The 19,270-nt window shown below is 49.4% G+C and overlaps 1 protein-coding gene across 2 annotated transcripts in view; it reads right to left on the bottom strand.

Moving 5' to 3' along the window:
- Positions 1-19,270, bottom strand: part of MDN1 (midasin AAA ATPase 1) — a 585,757-nt gene that overhangs the window by 16,716 nt on the left and 549,771 nt on the right. For both annotated transcript variants that reach the window (XM_075340129.1, XM_075340130.1), the window contains exon 97: positions 15,931-16,105. In XM_075340129.1, the coding sequence (XP_075196244.1) occupies positions 15,931-16,105 (175 nt within the window). The remainder of the gene's footprint in view (positions 1-15,930; positions 16,106-19,270) is intronic.

The following is a 19,270-nucleotide window of genomic DNA, read 5'->3' as shown; positions in this document are numbered from 1 at the left end:
CCACTAGAAAGGCCACTTTCTGTGAAAGACGAGAAAGGGAAACCTCCTTCATAGGCTCGAAAGGCGGCTTTTGGAGAGCAATTAGAACCTTGTTCAGGTCCCAGGGCTCCGATGGCCGCTTGTAAGGGGGGACGATATGACAAACCCCTTGCAGGAACGTGCGTACCTGAGGAAGTCGCGCCAGGCGTTTCTGAAAAAATACGGATAGCGCGGAGACTTGACCCTTAAGGGAGCCAAGCGACAAACCTTTTTCCAACCCAGACTGCAGGAAGGAAAGAAAAGTAGGCAATGCAAAAGGCCAGGGAGAAACTCCCTGAGCCGAGCACCAAGATAGGAATATCCTCCACGTCCTGTGGTAGATCTTGGCGGAGGATGGTTTCCTAGCCTGTCTCATGGTGGCAACCACTTCATGAGATAAACCTGAGGCCGCTAGGATCCAGGACTCAATGGCCACACAGTCAGGTTCAGGGCCGCAGAATTCAGATGGAAAAACGGCCCTTGAGACAGCAAGTCTGGACGGTCTGGTAGTGCCCACGGATGGCCTACCGTGAGGTGCCACAGATCCGGGTACCACGACCTCCTTGGCCAGTCTGGAGCGACGAGAATGGCGCGGCGGCAGTCGGACCTGATTTTGCGGAGCACTCTGGGCAACAATGCCAGAGGTGGGAACACATACGGTAGCCGGAACTGCGACCAATCTTGAACTAAGGCGTCTGCCGCCAGAGCTCGGTGATCGTGAGACCGTGCCATGAAAACCGGGACCTTGTTGTTGTGCCGTGACGCCATCAGGTCGACGTCCGGCATCCCCCAGCGGCGACAGATCTCCTGAAACACGTCCGGGTGAAGGGACCATTCCCCTGCGTCCATGCCCTGGCGACTGAGAAAGTCTGCTTCCCAGTTTTCTACGCCTGGGATGTGAACGGCGGATATAGTGGATGCCGTGTCTTCCACCCACGTCAGAATCCGCCGGACTTCCTGGAAGGCTTGCCGACTGCGTGTTCCCCCTTGGTGGTTGATGTATGCCACCGCTGTGGAGTTGTCCGACTGAATTTGGATCTGCTTGCCTTCCAGCCACTGTTGGAAGGCTTGTAGGGCAAGATAGACTGCTCTGATCTCCAGAACATTGATCTGAAGGGTGGACTCTTTCCGAGTCCACGTACCCTGAGCCCTGTGGTGGAGAAACACTGCTCCCCACCCTGATAGACTCGCATCTGTCGTGACCACCGCCCAGGATGGGGGTAGGAACGACTTTCCTTTTGACAATGAGGTGGGAAGAAGCCACCACCGGAGAGATTCCTTGGCTGCCTGAGAGAGGGAGACCTCCCTGTCGAGGGACGTCGACTTCCCGTCCCATTGGCGGAGAATGTCCCATTGTAGTGGACGCAGATGAAACTGCGCAAAAGGAACTGCTTCCATTGCTGCTACCATCTTCCCTAGGAAGTGCATGAGGCGCCTCAAGGGGTGCGACTGGCCCTGAAGGAGAGATTGCACCCCTATCTGTAGCGAGCACTGTTTGTCCAGTGGAAGTTTCACTATCGCTGAGAGAGTATGAAACTCCATGCCAAGATATGTTAGTGATTGGGTCGGGGTTAGATTTGACTTTGAAAAGTTGATAATCCACCCGAAACTCTGAAGAGTCTTCAGTGCCATGTTCAGGCTGTGTTGGCATGCCTCTTGAGAGGGCGCCTTGATAAGTAGATCGTCCAAATACGGGATCACGGAGTGACCTTGCGAGTGCAAGACTGCTACTACTGCTGCCATGACCTTGGTGAAGACCCGAGGGGCTGTCGCCAGCCCGAAAGGTAGAGCTACGAACTGCAGGTGTTCGCTTCCTATAACGAAGCGTAGAAAACGCTGATGCTCTGGCGCAATTGGCACGTGGAGATAAGCATCCTTGATGTCTATTGATGCTAGGAAATCTCCTTGAGACATTGAGGCGATAACGGAGCGGAGAGATTCCATCCTGAACCTCCTGGTTTTTACGTGTTTGTTGAGCAGCTTTAGATCCAGGACGGGACGGAACGACCCGTCTTTCTTTGGCACCACAAACAAATTGGAGTAAAAACCGTGACCTTGTTCCTGAAGAGGAACAGAAGTCACCACTCCTTCCGCCTTTAGAGCGGACACCGCTTGCAGCAGAGCATCGGCTCGGTCGGGCGGTGGGGAAGTTCTGAAGAAGCGAGTTGGAGGACGAGAGCAGAACTCTATCCTGTACCCGTGAGACAGAATGTCTCTCACCCAACGGTCTTTGACCTGTGACAACCAAATGTCGCCAAAGCGGGAGAGCCTGCCACCGACCGAGGATGCGGAGAGAGGAGGCTGAGAGTCATGAGGAAGCCGTCTTGGTAACAGTTCTTCCGGCTGGCTTTTTTGGGCGTGATTGAGTCCGCCACGAATCTGAGCCCCTCTGATCCTTTTGAGTCCTTTTGGACGAGTAGAATTGGGACCTGCCTGAGCCTCGAAAGGACCGAAAACCAGACTGTCCCCTCCTCTGTTGAGGTTTGTTTTGTCTGGGCTGAGGTAAGGATGAATCCTTACCCTTGGAGTGTTTAATGATTTCATCCAAACGCTCACCAAACAATCGGTCACGAGAAAAAGGCAAACTGGTTAAGCACTTCTTGGAAGAAGAATCTGCCTTCCATTCTCTCAACCACAGGGCTCTGCGTAAAACCACAGAGTTGGCTGACGCCACCGCCGTACGGCTCGTAGAGTCTAGGAGAGCATTAATCGCGTAAGACGCGAATGCAGACATTTGAGAGGTCAAGGGTGCCACCTGCGGAGCAGATGTACGTGTGACCGTGTCGACCTGTGTAAGCCCAGCTGAAATAGCTTGGAGTGCCCATACGGCTGCGAATGCTGGCGCCAACGACGCTCCAATAGCTTCATAGATGGATTTTAACCAGAGCTCCATCTGTCTATCAGTGGCATCTTTAAGTGCCGCCCCATCTTCCACTGCAACTAGAGATCTGGCTGCAAGCCTGGAGATTGGAGGGTCCACCTTGGGACACTGTGTCCAGCCCTTGACCACGTCAGGGGGAAAAGGATAGCGTGTATCTTTAAGCCGTTTGGAAAAACGCTTATCTGGATAAGCGTGGTGTTTCTGGATTGCGTCTCTAAAGTCAGAGTGGTCCAGAAACGTGCTTAATTTACGCTTGGGATACCTGAAATGGAATTTCTCCTGCTGTGAAGCTGCCTCCTCCGCAAGAGGAGCTGGTGGAGAAATGTCTAACATCCTATTGATGGACGCTATAAGATCATTCACTATGGCGTCACCATCCGGGGTATCTAGATTGAGAGCGGCTCCAGCCTCAGACTCCTGATCAGTTACATCCGCCTCATCACACAGAGATTAAGGAATAACGTTTGGAACTCCATTCTATGTCTGAACTGGGTGCAAAAAACCTAAAAAACATCACTATGGGGAGATAAGGTATGCACACCAGTGACTATGGAAGGGGAATACATGGAATAGCCTCCCATACACGGTAAGTTTTTTAACTGCATGAGAGGACACACACAAGCTAGGGACCCCAACGTAGAGAAATACTTTGGCGTAGTGTTGGGGCTCTATTGCATTGATCAATTCAGTAGCTAAATTTCTCTTTATTCATATATTCATGGCAGTAATGCAGGTTCCATTTTTCACATTTCATTCTTACAAATAGCTATTGAATTTTTCATGTCAGTATTCACACAGCAGTTTCTGCTATTCCATGTATTCCCCTTCCATAGTCACTGGTGTGCATACCTTATCTCCCCATAGTGATGTTTTTTAGGTTTTTTGCACCCAGTTCAGACATAGAATGGAGTTCCAAACGTTATTCCTTAATGTTAGTAGTTTTTCGTTTGTGAACCCTCCCCATACACACCTATTGCCAATCCACATCGTATATATAGCCTGGGTCTCAGCCTCCCATACACGGTAAGTTTTTTAACTGCATGAGAGGACACACACAAGCTAGGGACCCCAACGTAGAGAAATACTTTGGCGTAGTGTTGGGGCTCTATTGCATTGATCAATTCAGTAGCTAAATTTCTCTTTATTCATATATTCATGGCAGTAATGCAGGTTCCATTTTTCACATTTCATTCTTACAAATAGCTATTGAATTTTTCATGTCAGTATTCACACAGCAGTTTCTGCTATTCCATGTATTCCCCTTCCATAGTCACTGGTGTGCATACCTTATCTCCCCATCATCACACAGAGAGTCGTCCCGCTGGGACCCTGACCAGTATGATGAAGTTGAGGGTCGCTCATAGCGAGCCCGCTTAGGTTGTCTGGGACTGTCGTCCGAGTCAGAGCCGTCACCCTGGGGTGCATATGACACCCCCGGAGCTAGGAAGTGGTCCAGCTGAGGGGGACCAGGGGGTAATGGATCAACAGTGCCCATGGTCTGAGTTACTGGTCTAGACTGCAATGTTTCAAGAATTTTAGACATAGTCATAGACAATCTGTCAGCAAAAGCTGCAAACTCCGTCCCTGTCACCTGGACAGCATTTACAGGTGGTTCTCCCTGGGTCACCTCTAGCAGCGGCCCCGGCTGAGCAATTGCCACAGGGGCCGAGCACTGCACACAATGGGGGTCAGTGGAACCTGCCGGTAGAGTAGCCCCACATGCGGTACAAGCAGCATATAAAGTCCGTGCCTTGGCACTTTTGCTTTTTGCGGACGACATGCTGTTATCTCCTTGAGAAATCTAAGGAGGGTATATAGCAGAAAACCACCAGCGACTGTACAGTGCAAAGTATTGCCAGCACAAAATACAAAGTACACTATGGCACAAGTGGGGGAGAGCCCTTGAGGGCTGCTTACCGCCCGCTGAAAAGCGGGTGTGAGATCGTAGAATCCCTTGTCTGGGTCTCCCAGCCTCCCCTCCGCAGTTCAGCGTGCAGGCAGGAATGGCTGCCGGCGTCCTGTGAAGAGGGGCGGACCGTGGGCGTCCCAAACCAAAGAGCGGGAAACTGCGTCCCCCTGTGCCTAGTGTGAGGGCTGGAGTATGTAAAACAGACTCCAGCTCTTAACGCTGCTGGACTGTACAGCGTCCCGCCCTCCTCCTGACTGGCAGGTCCGGGGGCGGGAACGATACGAACTAGGCCGCAAAAGCCGGGGACTGTAGTAATCTAGCGCGGCCGTCATATATGCACGGCCAGCGCGGAAGTCCCCGGCGCACCACAAATCCCAGCCGCGACCAGTAAACACTGACCCCAGCGGCCGGATCGGCCGATCGTACAAAGTCACCTCACTCAGCAGAGCTGTAGTGAGTAACGGCACCAGCGCAGCAGCGCTGTTTACCCCGGCGCACTAACACACCCAGCAATGCTGCAGTGTGCGTGCGATAAGCACGGGGACACGGAGTACCTTGATGGAGCAGGGTCCTGTCCCTGAGAAAACTCCGCTCCGTATCCAGCAGATCCTCCAGGGGCTGTGGATGGAGCACGGCCTCAGTGCCCGGAGACCGGTAAAGTCCCACTTCACCCAGAGCCCTAATGGGGATGGGGAAGGAATCAGCATGTGGGCTCCAGCCTCCGTACCCGCAATGGGTACCTCAACCTTAACAAACACCGCCGACAGAAAGTGGGGTGAGAAGGGAGCATGCTGGGGGCCCTAGTAAGGGCCCTCTTTTCTTCCATCCGACATAGTCAGCAGCTGCTGCTGACTAAACAGTGGAGCTATGCGTGGATGTCTGGCCTCCTTCGCACAAAGCATAAAACTGAGGAGCCCGTGATCCCACGGGGGGGGTGTATAGCCAGAAGGGGAGGGGCCTTACACTTTTAAGTGTAGTACTTTGTGTGGCCTCCGGAGGCAGTAGCTATACACCCAATTGTCTGGGTCTCCCAATTAGGTGCGACAAAGAAATAACAGTTATTGTCAATTTATGTTACATGTTAACTGTCATGTTGGATATTATACATGACAGATTCTGTATATGTGCTATCTATGCTTGATGTTAAATATCTGTCTTTGCTCTACACCATATATATTGCTATTTGCATGTATTATTTGGCATATCCTTTGATATTCCATATATAAATTGCATTTTTAGCCCTGGATATTTGATATCGCATAAGGTATAATAATTCTTGTTTATATCTACAACTATATCGCTATTACGATATCTGATTGCCATACTGTGAGATAGATCTATATTCTTACCACCTTCATTCTCTATATATAAACCTTATCTCCCATCGCTGGTTGGAGTGCTAGTGCGCATGTGTCTGGGAGCGGTGGACGTCATCGCGCTGCCGCGCCGCCTTCCCTGTGTGACTTCTACTCACATGATGGCCACGTGATGCGCACACGTGGCGGTCATGTGACCGGAACGGTCGGGCGGGAGGCGGCGCGGTGAGGAGCTGTGCGTCTCACGCTGCCCTGGACACTCATTGCGTCACTGGCACGTCAACCGCGTCGATTGGTTGATGCCCCCTTTTAACCCACACTTCCCCTCACTTGCCCACGCCCCATGACGAAGGCTTCCAGCCCAAACGGCCGTCGGGAAGGACACAGACACCGCTCTCTGACCGCTCCTAGTCTCCCAGGTAAAGTGTGCCACTGTTCTATCTATCCACATGGATTTGTTGGGGGATTTTCCCTGATCCTGATGTATTACATTTATCAGCTTAGGTATGGCATGGTCCAACCTTAATTAACTTTTTAGCTATTGCTTAGCTTGGATCAGGAATCCACAGTGATAGGATATGAATGAACTGTTTCTCCAATTGTGTGTCACACTTTCCCCTGGTTGATTTTTGTGGTCATACATCAACTATATCTACCATCTTTCCTCTCATATTTATGATTGATTTCACATATATGTGTAATTGGTTCCAGGGACCCATAGGGTGTCGATGTGAATGAATTTTTTCTTCTATCTTATAATGATACGTCTCTGCCTGGTCTATCAATGTTTTTGTGGCTATACATCCACTATTTTTATGTCACATTTACGATTGAATTATATGTAGATGGTGAGATTATGTTGTCAGTCTACATATTTTCTTTGACACTGTTCATAATCTTTTGGTCAGAGATTGATGGTTTGTGTCCTTACTTGTTTCGTGCCGCCCCGCACCTACCCCTGTGTTAATAAAGATTATCACTTGCAACTTGGATAATTGGTCGTGTGTTTCCCTTTTATCTATGAATTAACACATGTGGAATGAAATACTTAAAAAAAAAAAGTGTGAAACAACTGATAATAGGTCTTATATTCTAGGTTCTTCAAAGTAGCCACCTTTTGATTTGATTACTGCTTTGAACACTCTTGGCATTCTCTTGATGCGCTTCAAGAGGTAGTCACCGAAAATGGTCTTCCAACAGTCTTGAAGGAGTTCCCAGAGATGCTTAGCACTTGTTGGCCGTTTTGCCTTCACTCTGCGGTCCAGCTCACACCAAACCATCTCAATTGGGTTCAGGTCTGGTGACTGTGGACGCCAGGTCATCTGGTGTAGCACCCCATTACTCTCCTCCTTAGTCAAATAGCCCTTACACAGCCTGGAGGTGTGTTTGGGGTTATTGTCCTGTTGGAAAATAAATGATGGTCCAACTAAACGCAAACTGGATGGAATAGCATGCCGCTGCAAGATGCTGTGGTAACCATGCTGGTTCAGTATGCCTTCAATTTTGAATAAATCCCCAACAGTGTCACCAGCAAAGCACCACCACACCATCACACCTCCTCCTCCATGCTTCACGGTGGGAACCAGGCATGTAGAGTCCATCCGTTCACCTTTTTCTACGTCGCACAATGACACGGTAGTTGGATCCAAAGATCTCAAATTTGGACTCATCAGACCAAAGCACAGATTTCCACTGGTCCAATGTCCATTCCTTGTGTTCTTTAGCCCAAACAAGTCTCTTCTGCTTGGTGCCTGTCATTAGCAGTGGTTTCCTAGCAGCTATTTCACCATGAAGGCCTGCTGCATAAAGTCTCCGCTTAACAGTTGTTCTAGAGATATGTCTGCTGCTAGAACTCTGTGTGGCATTGACCTGGTCTCTAATCTGAGCTGCTTTTAACCTGTGATTTCTGAGGCTGGTGACTCGGATAAACTTATCCTCCGCAGCAGAGGTTACTCTTGGTCTTCCTTTCCTGGGGCGGTCCTCATGTGAGCCAGTTTGTTTGTAGTGTTTGATCGCTTTTGCCACTGCACTTGGGGATACTTTCAAAGTTTTCCGAATTTTTCGGACTGACTGACCTTCATTTCTTAAAAGTAATGATGGCCACTCGATTTTCTTTACTTAGAATTTGTATTATGGCAAGAAAAAAGCAGCTAACAGTCTATTCAGTAGGACTATCAGCTGTGTATGCACCAGACTTCTGCACAACACAACTGATGGTCCCAATCCCATTTATAAGGCAAGAAATCCCACTTATTAAACCTGAGAGGGCACACCTGTGAAGTCAAAACCATTTACGGTGACTACCTCTTGAAGCTCATCAAGAGAATGGCAAGAGTGTGCAAAGCAGTAATCAAAGCAAAAGGTGGCTACTTTGAAGAACCTAGAATATAAGAGATATTTTCAGTTGTTTCACACTTTTTTTTTTTATTTCATTCCACATGTCTTAATTCATAGTTTTGATGCCCTCAATGTGAATCTACAATTTTCAGAGTCATGAAAATAAAGAAAACTCCTTGAATGAGAATTTGTGTCCAAACACTTGGTCTGTACTGTACACATACATGCACACATTTTATATATATATATGATCCACAATGAAGAGATGAAAGGTCGCACTCCAAAGGTCGAATAAAATATTTTTCTTTTTATTCCACGATCACATCAGGGGTACAGGTAGTGAGGGAGGATGAGGGTGTGCCACTGGACCCGTAGAAGCAAGGTTACTTGCGAAACGGCTGCCGTCGTCCGACGTGGCACACCCTCATCCTCCCTCACTACCTGTACCCCTGATGTGATCGTGGAATAAAAAGAAAAATATTTTATTCGACCTTTGGAGTGCGACCTTTCATCTCTTCATTGTGGATCTTGTATCGCCTTTGCTTTGGGACACGCACCCAGGTCTCCACCTGCCTGAAAGCACAGCTTTGTCAGCCATACAGGGATCAGCGGTGCCCGGTATCCTCCACTCAGCCTTATATATATATATATATATATATATATATATATATATACATATATATTAAATAATCACCATAAAGATAAAAACACCACCACCATATTGCATTTTATTTTGGTCATCTCTCCTCCAAAACTGTAATAAGCAACCAAGGCAGTATATGTACACAAAATTGGTGTCACTAAAAATATTTTTTCACAGCACAAAACAACAAGCCCTTACTTACCCACTTAAATGGCGCCATAAAGCAACTTTTTTTTTAACAGCAGTTTGAATTTTTTTCACCACTGTAACATTAAAAAAAGTATCGATGCATGTTTGGTAGAATCATGGGTGGAAGAAACACGATTCCAGCAGCTAAGTAGGAAAGGGTTCTTTGCAGTTAGAGCAGTCAGACTGTGGAATGCCCTACCACAAGAGGTAGTAATGGCAGATACTATGACATCTTTAAAAAGAAGGGAATTTTGTTACTTACCGTAAATTCCTTTTCTTCTAGCTCTTATTGGGAGACCCAGACGATTGGTGTATAGCACTGCCTCCGGAGGCCACACAAAGCAATTACACTAAAAAGTGTAAGGCCCCTCCCCTTCTGGCTATACACCCCCAGTGGGATCACTGGCTCACCAGTTTTAGTGCAAAAGCAAGAAGGAGGAAAGCCAATAACTGGTTTAAACAAATTCACTCCGAGTAACATCGGAGAACTGAAAACCGGTCAACATGTACAACATGTGTATCCGCAAACAAACCAAAAATCCCACAACAGGGCGGGTGCTGGGTCTCCCAATAAGAGCTAGAAGAAAAGGAATTTACGGTAAGTAACAAAATTCCCTTCTTCTTCGGCGCTCTATTGGGAGACCCAGACGATTGGGACGTCCAAAACCTGTCCCTGGGTGGGTAAAGAAATACCTCATGTTAGAGCTGCAAGACAGCCCTCCCCTACGGGGAGGCAACTGCCGCCTGCAGGACTCTTCTACCTAGGCTGGCGTCCGCCGAAGCATAGGTATGCACCTGATAATGTTTGGTGAAAGTGTGCAGACTCGACCAGGTAGCTGCCTGGCACACCTGTTGAGCCGTAGCCTGGTGTCGCAATGCCCAGGACGCACCCACGGCTCTGGTATAATGGGCCTTCAGCCCTGATGAAACCGGAAGCCCAGCAGAACGGTAGGCTTCAAGAATTGGTTCTTTGATCCATCGAGCCAGGGCGGCCTTAGAAGCCTGCAACCCTTTGCGCTTACCAGCGACAAGGACAAAGAGTGCATCCGAACGGCGCAGGGGCGCCGTGCGGGAAATGCAGATTCTGAGTGCTCTCACCAGATCTAACAAATGTAAATCCTTCTCATACCGATGAACTGCATGAGGACAAAACGAAGGCAAAGAGATATCCTGATTAAGATGAAAAGAGGATACCACCTTAGGGAGAAACTCCTGAATGGTGCGCAGCACTACCTTGTCCTGGTGGAAGACCAGGAAGGGAGCCTTGGAAGACGGCGCTGCTAGCTCAGACACTCTCCGAAGAGATGTGATCGCTACCAGAAAAGCCACTTTCTGTGATAGTCTAGAAAGTGAAACCTCCCTCAGAGGCTCAAAGGGCGGCTTCTGGAGGGCAACTAGTACCCTGTTCAGACCCCATGGATCTAACGGCCGCTTGTACGGGGGAACGATATGGCAAACCCCCTGTAGGAACGTGCGCACCTTAGAAAGTCGAGCTAGACGCTTCTGAAAAAAGACGGATAGCGCCGAGACTTGTCCTTTAAGGGAGCCGAGCGACAAACCTTTTTCTAACCCAGATTGCAGGAAAGAAAGAAAGGTAGGCAATGCAAATGGCCAGGGAGACACTCCCTGAGCAGAGCACCAGGATAAGACTATCCTCCACGTTCTGTGGTAGATCTTAGCAGACGTGGGTTTCCTAGCCTGTTTCATGGTGGCAACGACCCCTTGGGGTAAGCCTGAAGACGCTAGGATCCAGGACTCAATGGCCACACAGTCAGGTTCAGGGCCGCAGAATTCCGATGGAAAAAAGGCCCTTGAGACAGTAAGTCTGGTCGGTCTGGTAGTGCCCACGGTTGGCCGACCGTGAGATGCTACAGATCTGGATACCACGCCCTCCTCGGCCAGTCTGGAGCGACGAGTATGACGCGGCTGCAGTCGGATCTGATCTTGCGTAGCACTCTGGGCAAGAGTGCCAGAGGTGGAAACACATAAGGGAGCCGAAACTGCGACCAATCTTGCACTAAGGCGATAGCCGCCAGCGGTCTTTGATCGCGAGACCGTGCCATGAAGGTTGGGACCTTGTTGTTGTGCCGTGATGCCATTAGGTCGACTTCCGGCACCCCCCAGCGGCGACAGATTTCCTGAAACACGTCTGGGTGAAGGGACCATTCCCCTGCGTCCATGCCCTGGCGACTGAGGAAGTCTGCTTCCCAGTTTTCTACGCCGGGGATGTGAACTGTGGATATGGTGGAGGCTGTGGCTTCCACCCACATCAGAATCCGCCGGACGTCCTGGAAGGCTTGCCGACTGCGTGTCCCCCCTTGGTGGTTGATGTATGCCACCACTGTGGAGTTGTCCGACTGAATTCGGAGCTGCCTTCCCTCCAGCCACTGCTGGAAGGCTAGTAGGGCAAGATACACTGGTCTGATTTCCAGAACATTGATCTGAGGGGTGAACTCCTGCTGAGTCCACGTACCCTGAGCCCTGTGGTGGAGAAAGCCTGCTCCCCACCCTGACAGAGTCGCGTCTGTCGTGACCACCGCCCAAGACGGTGGTAGGAAGGATCTTCCCTGTGATAATGAGGTGGGAAGAAGCCACCATTGCAGAGAGTCCTTGCCGTCTGTGAAGGGGATACTTTCCTGTTCAGGGATGTCGACTTCCCGTCCCATTGGCGGAGAATGTCCCATTGAAGTGGACGCAGATGAAACTGCGCAAACGGAACCGCCTCCATTGCCGCCACCATCTTCCCGAGGAAGTGCATGAGGCGTCTTAAGGAGTGCGACTGACCTTGAAGGAAAGTCCGCACCCCAGTCTGTAGTGACCGCTGCTTGTCCAGCGGGAGCTTCACTACCGCTGAGAGGATATGACACTCCATGCCAAGATACGTTAGTGATTGGATCGTGACAGATTTGACTTTGAGAAGGTGATGATCCACCCGAACGTCTGGAGAGTCTCCAGCGCAACATTCAGGCTGAATTGGCATGCCTCTTGAGAGGGTGCCTTGACAAGTAGATCGTCCAAGTAAGGGATCACAGAGTGTCCCTGTGAGTGCAAGACTGCTACCACTGCTGCCATGATCTTGGTGAACACCCGGGGGGCTGTCGCCAGACCAAATGGCAGAGCCACGAACTGAAGATGTTCGTCTCCTATCACGAAGCGCAGAAAGCGTTGGTGCTCCGTAGCAATCAGCACGTGGAAATAAGCATCTTTGATGTCTATTGATGCTAGGAAATTTCCTTGAGACATTGAGGCAATGACGGAGCGGAGGGTATCATCCGGAACCGCCTGGCCTCCACGTGCTTGTTGAGCAGTTTTAGGTCCAGAACGGAACGGAAAGAGCCATCCTTTTTTGGCACCACAACCAGATTGGAGGAAACCCGTGTCTTGTTCCTGGAGAGGAACCGGGATTACCACTCCTTCTGCCTGCCGAAGAGCATCTGCTCGGTGGGGAGGTTCTGAAGAATCGAGTCGGAGGACGAGACCAGAACTCTGTCCTGTGCACGTGGGCACACTGTCCCTCACCCACCGGTCTGTGACCTGTGGCAGCGAAATGTCGCCAAAGGCGAGCGAGTCTGCCATCAACCGCGGATGCGGAGAGATGAGAGAACTGAGAGTCATGAGGAGACCGCCTTGGTAGCGGTTCCTGCGGCTGCCTTCCTTGGGCGTGATTGAGCCCGGCCGGAAGCTGAGCCCCTCTGAGGCTTTTCAGCCCTTTTGGGCGAGGACAATTGGGACCTGCCCGAGCCTGGGAAGGACCGAAACTTCGACTGTCCCTCCAGGACAGTATTAATAGGATAAGTCGCAATGCAGACATTGCGAGGTTAAGGACACCACCTGCGGCACAGATGTACATGTGCTCAAGACCAGCTGCGCAAGCACAGCTGAAAAGCTTAGGGTGCCCATACGGCTGTGAATGCCGGAGCAACCGACACGCCGATAGCCTCATAGACAGATTTCAACCAGAGTCCATCTGCCTGTCAATGGCATCTGTAAGTGAAGTCCCATCTCCACTGCAACTATGGCTTTAGCCGCAAGCCTGGAGATTGGAGAATCCACCTTTGGACCCTGGGTCCAACACTTGACCACGTCAGGGGGAAACTGATAACGTGTATCCTTAATACGTTTGGAGAAAACGCTTATCTGGGAAGCGTGGTGTTCCTGGACTGCTTCTCTGAAGTCAGCGTGGCCAGAACAATACTCAATATACGTTTGAGCTACTGAAATGGGACTTCTCCTGCTGTGAAGCTGACTCCTCCGCTGGGGGAGCTGAGGGAGAAAGGATCCAACATTCCATTGATGGACGCTATAGGATCATTCCTTATGGCGTCACCATCCGGTGTATCCGGAGTGAGAGCGGTGTCAGGATCAAAGTCCTGATGAGCTACGTCTGCCTCATCATACAGAGAGGCTCCTGGGACCCCCCCCGGAGCACCGATTTTATTCCAAATGAGGGTGGCCAGGGAGCAATGATCCAGATTGCCCATGGCCTGTCCGGACTGCAAGTCTCTATTCCATTGCAACTCCGTCCCTGTCCATGGACAGGGTTGAGAGGTGATTCTCTTGGCCACGTCAAGTAGAGACCCCGGCTGACCAAGTGCTCCAGGGGAGCATTGCACACAATGGGGTTCAGTGCCGTGGAACAGTATCACATGCAGTAAAAACAGCATCGAAAGCCTGTGTAGCTTATATGCTGCTGCCGGCTTATAGAGCCAAGAATGGCGACCGTACAGTGCAATGTATAGCATACAAGCATAAAGTACAATGAACACAGCAGCACATGCAATACAAGCAGCATAGAAAGCCTGCTTTTCTGCTGCTGTAGACTAGCCATCTAGGGGAACATAGCCCAGAATAGCGACCATACAGTGCAATGTATAGCATACAAGCATAAGTACAAATGAACACTGCAACTCCTGCAATACCAGCAGCATAGAAAAAAACCTGTGCCTCAGCACCCTTGCTTTTCTGCTGCTGTAGTCTAGCCATTCTATGGCGAATATAGCCAAGACTAGCGACCGTACAGTGCAGTGTATAGCATACAAGCATAAATACACATGAACACTTCAGTACGTGCAATACCCGCAGCCTAGAAAGCCTGTGCCTTAGCACCCATGCTTTCCTTCTGCTGATGTGTCGCCATCTAAGAGGGCATATAGCCAAAAATAGCGACCTATGCAGTGTAAGCACAAAATACAAATGGACAAAACTGCGGTATTTAGTGTCAGCACTTCAGGTGCCGCTTACCGCCCGCCTATAAGCGGGTGTGTGGTCGCCCTAGTCCTGTGCCTGGTTGCCCAGAGTCCGAGTGTCGCCATCTAAGACCAGCTCGGACTGCAGGAATGGCTGCCGGCGTCCTTCTCCAGCTCGTGTGAGTAGGGGCGGGCCGTAGGCGTGCCCCCAAGTCAGAGCGGGAAACCGGCGTTCCACAGTGTCCAGTGAGAGGGCTGGAGCATGTAAATAAGGCTCCAGCCCTCGGCGCTGCTGATTGTACAGCGTCTCTCCCCTACCCTGATTGACAGGGTGGGGGCGGGAACGAAGCGGAGCTAGGCCGCAAAAGCCGGGGACTGGATTTATAAGCGCCGCCGCCGTAAAAGCGCGGTCGGCGCTAAGTCCCCGGCGCACTACAAGTCCCAGCCGCGCCGCCGCTCCCGGAGCGTCCGGCGCGGTAGTTCCCAATAAATAAAGTCACTCAGCTAGGCTGCAGTGACTGTAACCCTTTACTGTCCCCGGCGCACTAGCACTCCCAGCAAGTCTGGAGTGTGCTGTGCCTGTGTGTACGGGGACACAGAGTACCTGAATGGTGCAGGGCCATGTCCCTGAACGGCACTCCCGCTCCACATCCAGCAGGTTCTATGGGTCTGTGGATGGAGCCCGGCCTCAGGGCTTTGGGGCCGGCAAGATCCCACTTCCTCAGAGCCCCTCAGGGGGATGGGGAAGGAAAACAGCATGTGGGCTCCAGCCGCCGTACCAGCAATAGGTACCTCAACCTTACAAACCACCAGTGGGGTGAGAAGGGAGCATGCTGGGGGCCCCATATGGGCCCTCTTTTCTTCCATCCGATATAGTCAGCAGCTACTGCTGACTAAACAGTGGAGCTATGCGTGGATGTCTGACCTCCTTCGCACAAAGCCGAAAACTGGTGAGCCAGTGATCCCACTGGGGGTGTATAGCCAGAAGGGGAGGGGCCTTACACTTTTTAGTGTAATTGCTTTGTGTGGCCTCCGGAGGCAGTGCTATACACCAATCGTCTGGGTCTCCCAATAGAGCGCCGAAGAAAAGGGCTGGATGATTTCCTCAGTGCACCCAACATTGATGGTTATAAATGACTTAATGATAAAATGTATAATTGGTGGAGGAAGATTGAACTAGATGGACCCAAGTCTTTTTTCAATCTATGTATCATTATAATTGGACTGACCTGGATAATGTTTCCAGATTATTTTTAATGCACAATGAACAAGGCAAAAATAAAAAACAAATAACAACGGAGAATTTCATCACACATAGAATTTTTTATCCATTGACTGAAAATAAATCAGTGTAATGGCTCTTGGAAGTGGTTTAGAAATAAAACGAAAATGCAAAAACTAAAAACACTGTGGTCTTTAAACGGTTAAATACCCTGGCAACAAATTCTAACCTGTTTGGAGTGGTTGTCAATCATACTGGATGAATCATCTATAGCTAAACAGATCTGGTATTCTCGTTTGCTGGGCTTCATTCTGCGCAGCCAGATTTTGTCTTTTCTGAACTGACTGGCAATGTAAGGAATCACTTTCCGCATATTCAGTCTCTTCCCAGTTCTGTAATCCCCTCTGTAATAGTTAAAGAATAAGAAGTTGAAAGAATTATGCTGCAATAGAAAATATAACCTTTTCTGCATGATCTTCTGATGTTTAATCAAGTAACTGATTGATATTTGTGTAACAGCCTCCACTGTGTGTCCTGTATCACCTTTTTTACTAATTAATACATTTTGTATTCCACTTTGATTACTTGTGGTCCTTTTCTTGTTGTATCCCCACCTTTATTCATTGAAAAATTGGGGCTACAACTTTTAGGTTTATATTCTTGTGGACCTTTTCCAGTCATAGGAAAGGTTGTTTAGGTTATGTTGATTTTCTTGTTCCACAGAATCCCATACAGGGTTCATGGATTTCAAAAAACGTGATAGAGCCTGGGTATCACAACTCAGTGCTGTATTTGGTGAACAGGCCACGGTTGGCACGGAAACACAGAATGTCACTGATTTGAAGCTAGAAATTAAGTCTCTTCTCAAGAAACGTGTCAAGGTGTGGTGGAACAAGGCTGCCCTAGAGAATTACCTGCAGAAAAACATAATTCCTAGAGGCTTGCGGGTACAGCTTTTTCCTACTTTAGGTGTGCAGGATACCACTTTCTCTGATAGGTGGGAGGAGACACTCTCTAAGTGTTCCCTTACCCTTCTGGAACTTCTTATTGGTGCGGACAAAAGAAGCTTGGACTCTCTTGGAAAGACATCGAGAATATTAGGTCCAAGCTTCAGACTGCTCTTTCTGCTGAGGATTTGAAAACCTTCGAGTGCTCCTTAGAGGAAACACTTGATAAGTGGGAACGTGATATCCAGGCCTCTAAGGCCAAGAAGTTCCAGCGTGATCTTAACGATTACCAGTGCAATCAGGTCTACCGCTGGCATTCGGGATCCAGGGGCGCCCCCCGCCTACAGTCAGCCTCCAGTATCTCTTCTCTTTCAAAGGAAGAATGCTCCACTCGTTTTTTAGGAAAACGGCCAGCTCCTGGAGAGGCCCCTGGTCCTTTATCTCTACCAATAAAAACACCTATGGGGCGGGGACAACCCCACGGTTACAACACCAGGAAAAGGACCAACAGGAGATTTTAAAGGTAATTAATCTGTCCCCACATGTACTTACACCATCACAGATTAGTGTTCTATCCCGTGGCCTTTCTTTTGCACCAGTTAGCAAATTTGATTGTTTTGAGGCCATTAAGGACCTGGAGCTCTTTGCAAGAAAATTAACATTCAAAAAGTATTTTTCTTCAGAGGTACCATCTTCTTTTTCTGATGTGGAGCTCCAGGCCCTTAGGGACCTTGAGTCCTTGGCCCAGGAGCACGATAGCCCTCCTAATTCCTCTGTCCCTACGCATCTACACCTCCACTCGCAGCACTTCCCGCCTAAATATGGTTGTCCTCAAATTGAGATTTTTGTACGGTTGGTCCGGGACGAGTTCTCTCGTTTACGGACCCATATCCACCATGACAATTTATCTCATATTGAAAGGGCGGCCATCCGTTCATTAAAAGGACTAACCGATATAGTGATAAAACCTGCGGATAAAGGCGGGAATGTTGTGTTGTGGCCGGTGCGCATGTATGAGGATGAGGCTTTCAGATTGCTTAATGATAAACAGTGCTATAGGCGTTTACCTTGCTCTCCTTTAGCTACTTTCTCTCAGGAGTTGGGATCCCTCCTTGATGATGGAGTGGAGGGCGGGGCTATCACACCTAAAATGAGGGACGCTTTGTTTCCCACTTGTCCTACCATTCCCACCTTTTACCTTCTTCCGAAGGTTCACAAGGACCCCCAGTCCCCACCGGGGAGACCCATAGTCTCTGGGATTGGGGGTCTTTGTGAACCTTCCTGTCGGTTTATTGATTTTTATTTGCAGCAAAGTGTCCTGACTTTACCATCTTTTGTTCAGGACACTAATGATGTTCTTAGGAGGCTTGACGGTGTTGTCCTTGAGGATGATATGTGGCTTGTCAGTTGTGATGTGGAGTCACTATATACATCTATTCGCCATGAACAGGGTGTAGCAGCATCCCAGTTTTTCCTTAACATGACCAACTTGGAACCGGAATTGAGGGAATTTATCATTCTTCTCCTCCGTTTCATCCTCAGTCGGAATTTTTTCGTGTTCAAGGACCGCCCCTTCCTACAGCTCCAGGGCACGGCTATGGGGGCTGCTTGCGCACCCCTCATACGCCAACCTTTTCCTGGGCCTGTGGGAAAGGGATACGGTCCTTGACACGGAGGGACATGGGGCAGTTGTCTCCTGGATGCGCTATATAGACGACATCCTGTTCATCTGGCAGGGCTCCACATCGCAGCTTGACACCTTCCTTGGCCTCCTCAATCACAACGACAGGAACATTAGACTGACATGGAAGTACAGTCGAGACACAATTGACTTTTTGGATTTATCTATTTCTGTTACGCCTGATGGCTCATTACATACTGATATCTTTCGTAAGAGCACCTCTACCAACTCCCTCCTCCATTTCTCCTCCTCACATCCTTTGCAGCTTAAGCGCTCCATCCCAGTCGGGCAGTTTCTCCGGGCTCGGAGAATTTGCTCTGATGATACTACATTTCATCGGCAGGCATCGGTTCTGTCACGTCGTTTTTGTGATCGGGGCTACAGGCCCACGGACATCACCGCTGGGTATGAACGTGCTTGTAAGACCACAAGACAGTCCCTGCTCTCCAGAAACCGATCTCGGGGTGGGTCTGCTGATCAAACTATTCGATTCATCACTATGTTTAACGCAGAATCCCATGAGATCCGTAATGTTCTGGAGAAACATTGGTCTGTGTTACTTACTGACAGGGACTTGCGCTTGGCTCTTACCCCACATCCAGCTATCACATGGCGTAGATCCCGCAACCTTAAGGACATGTTGACTAGGAGCCATTATATCCCTCCTCGCAGTAAATTTATTTTTGATAGTCGTGGTCCTCCTTGGGGCTCTACACCTTGTGGTACATGCTCTGCTTGTCCGTTTATCCCTAAGAAATCTGATTTCCTGAGTTCGTGTGGTGGTAAGATCTTTAAAATTGTTCACTCCATTTCTTGTGGTACGGAGGCAGTCATTTACCATCTTACTTGCCCATGCGGCCTCATTTATATTGGCATGACTACACGTACTTTGCGTGTCTGCACCCAAGAACATGTGCGCGATATTAGGAATGCGGCCAAGT

This window comes from Anomaloglossus baeobatrachus, chromosome 3, assembly GCF_048569485.1.
Source record: "Anomaloglossus baeobatrachus isolate aAnoBae1 chromosome 3, aAnoBae1.hap1, whole genome shotgun sequence".
Classification (NCBI taxonomy): domain Eukaryota; kingdom Metazoa; phylum Chordata; class Amphibia; order Anura; family Aromobatidae; genus Anomaloglossus; species Anomaloglossus baeobatrachus.
The sequence above is the reverse complement of the archived record's forward strand: the minus strand, read 5'-3'. Positions and strand labels throughout refer to the sequence as shown.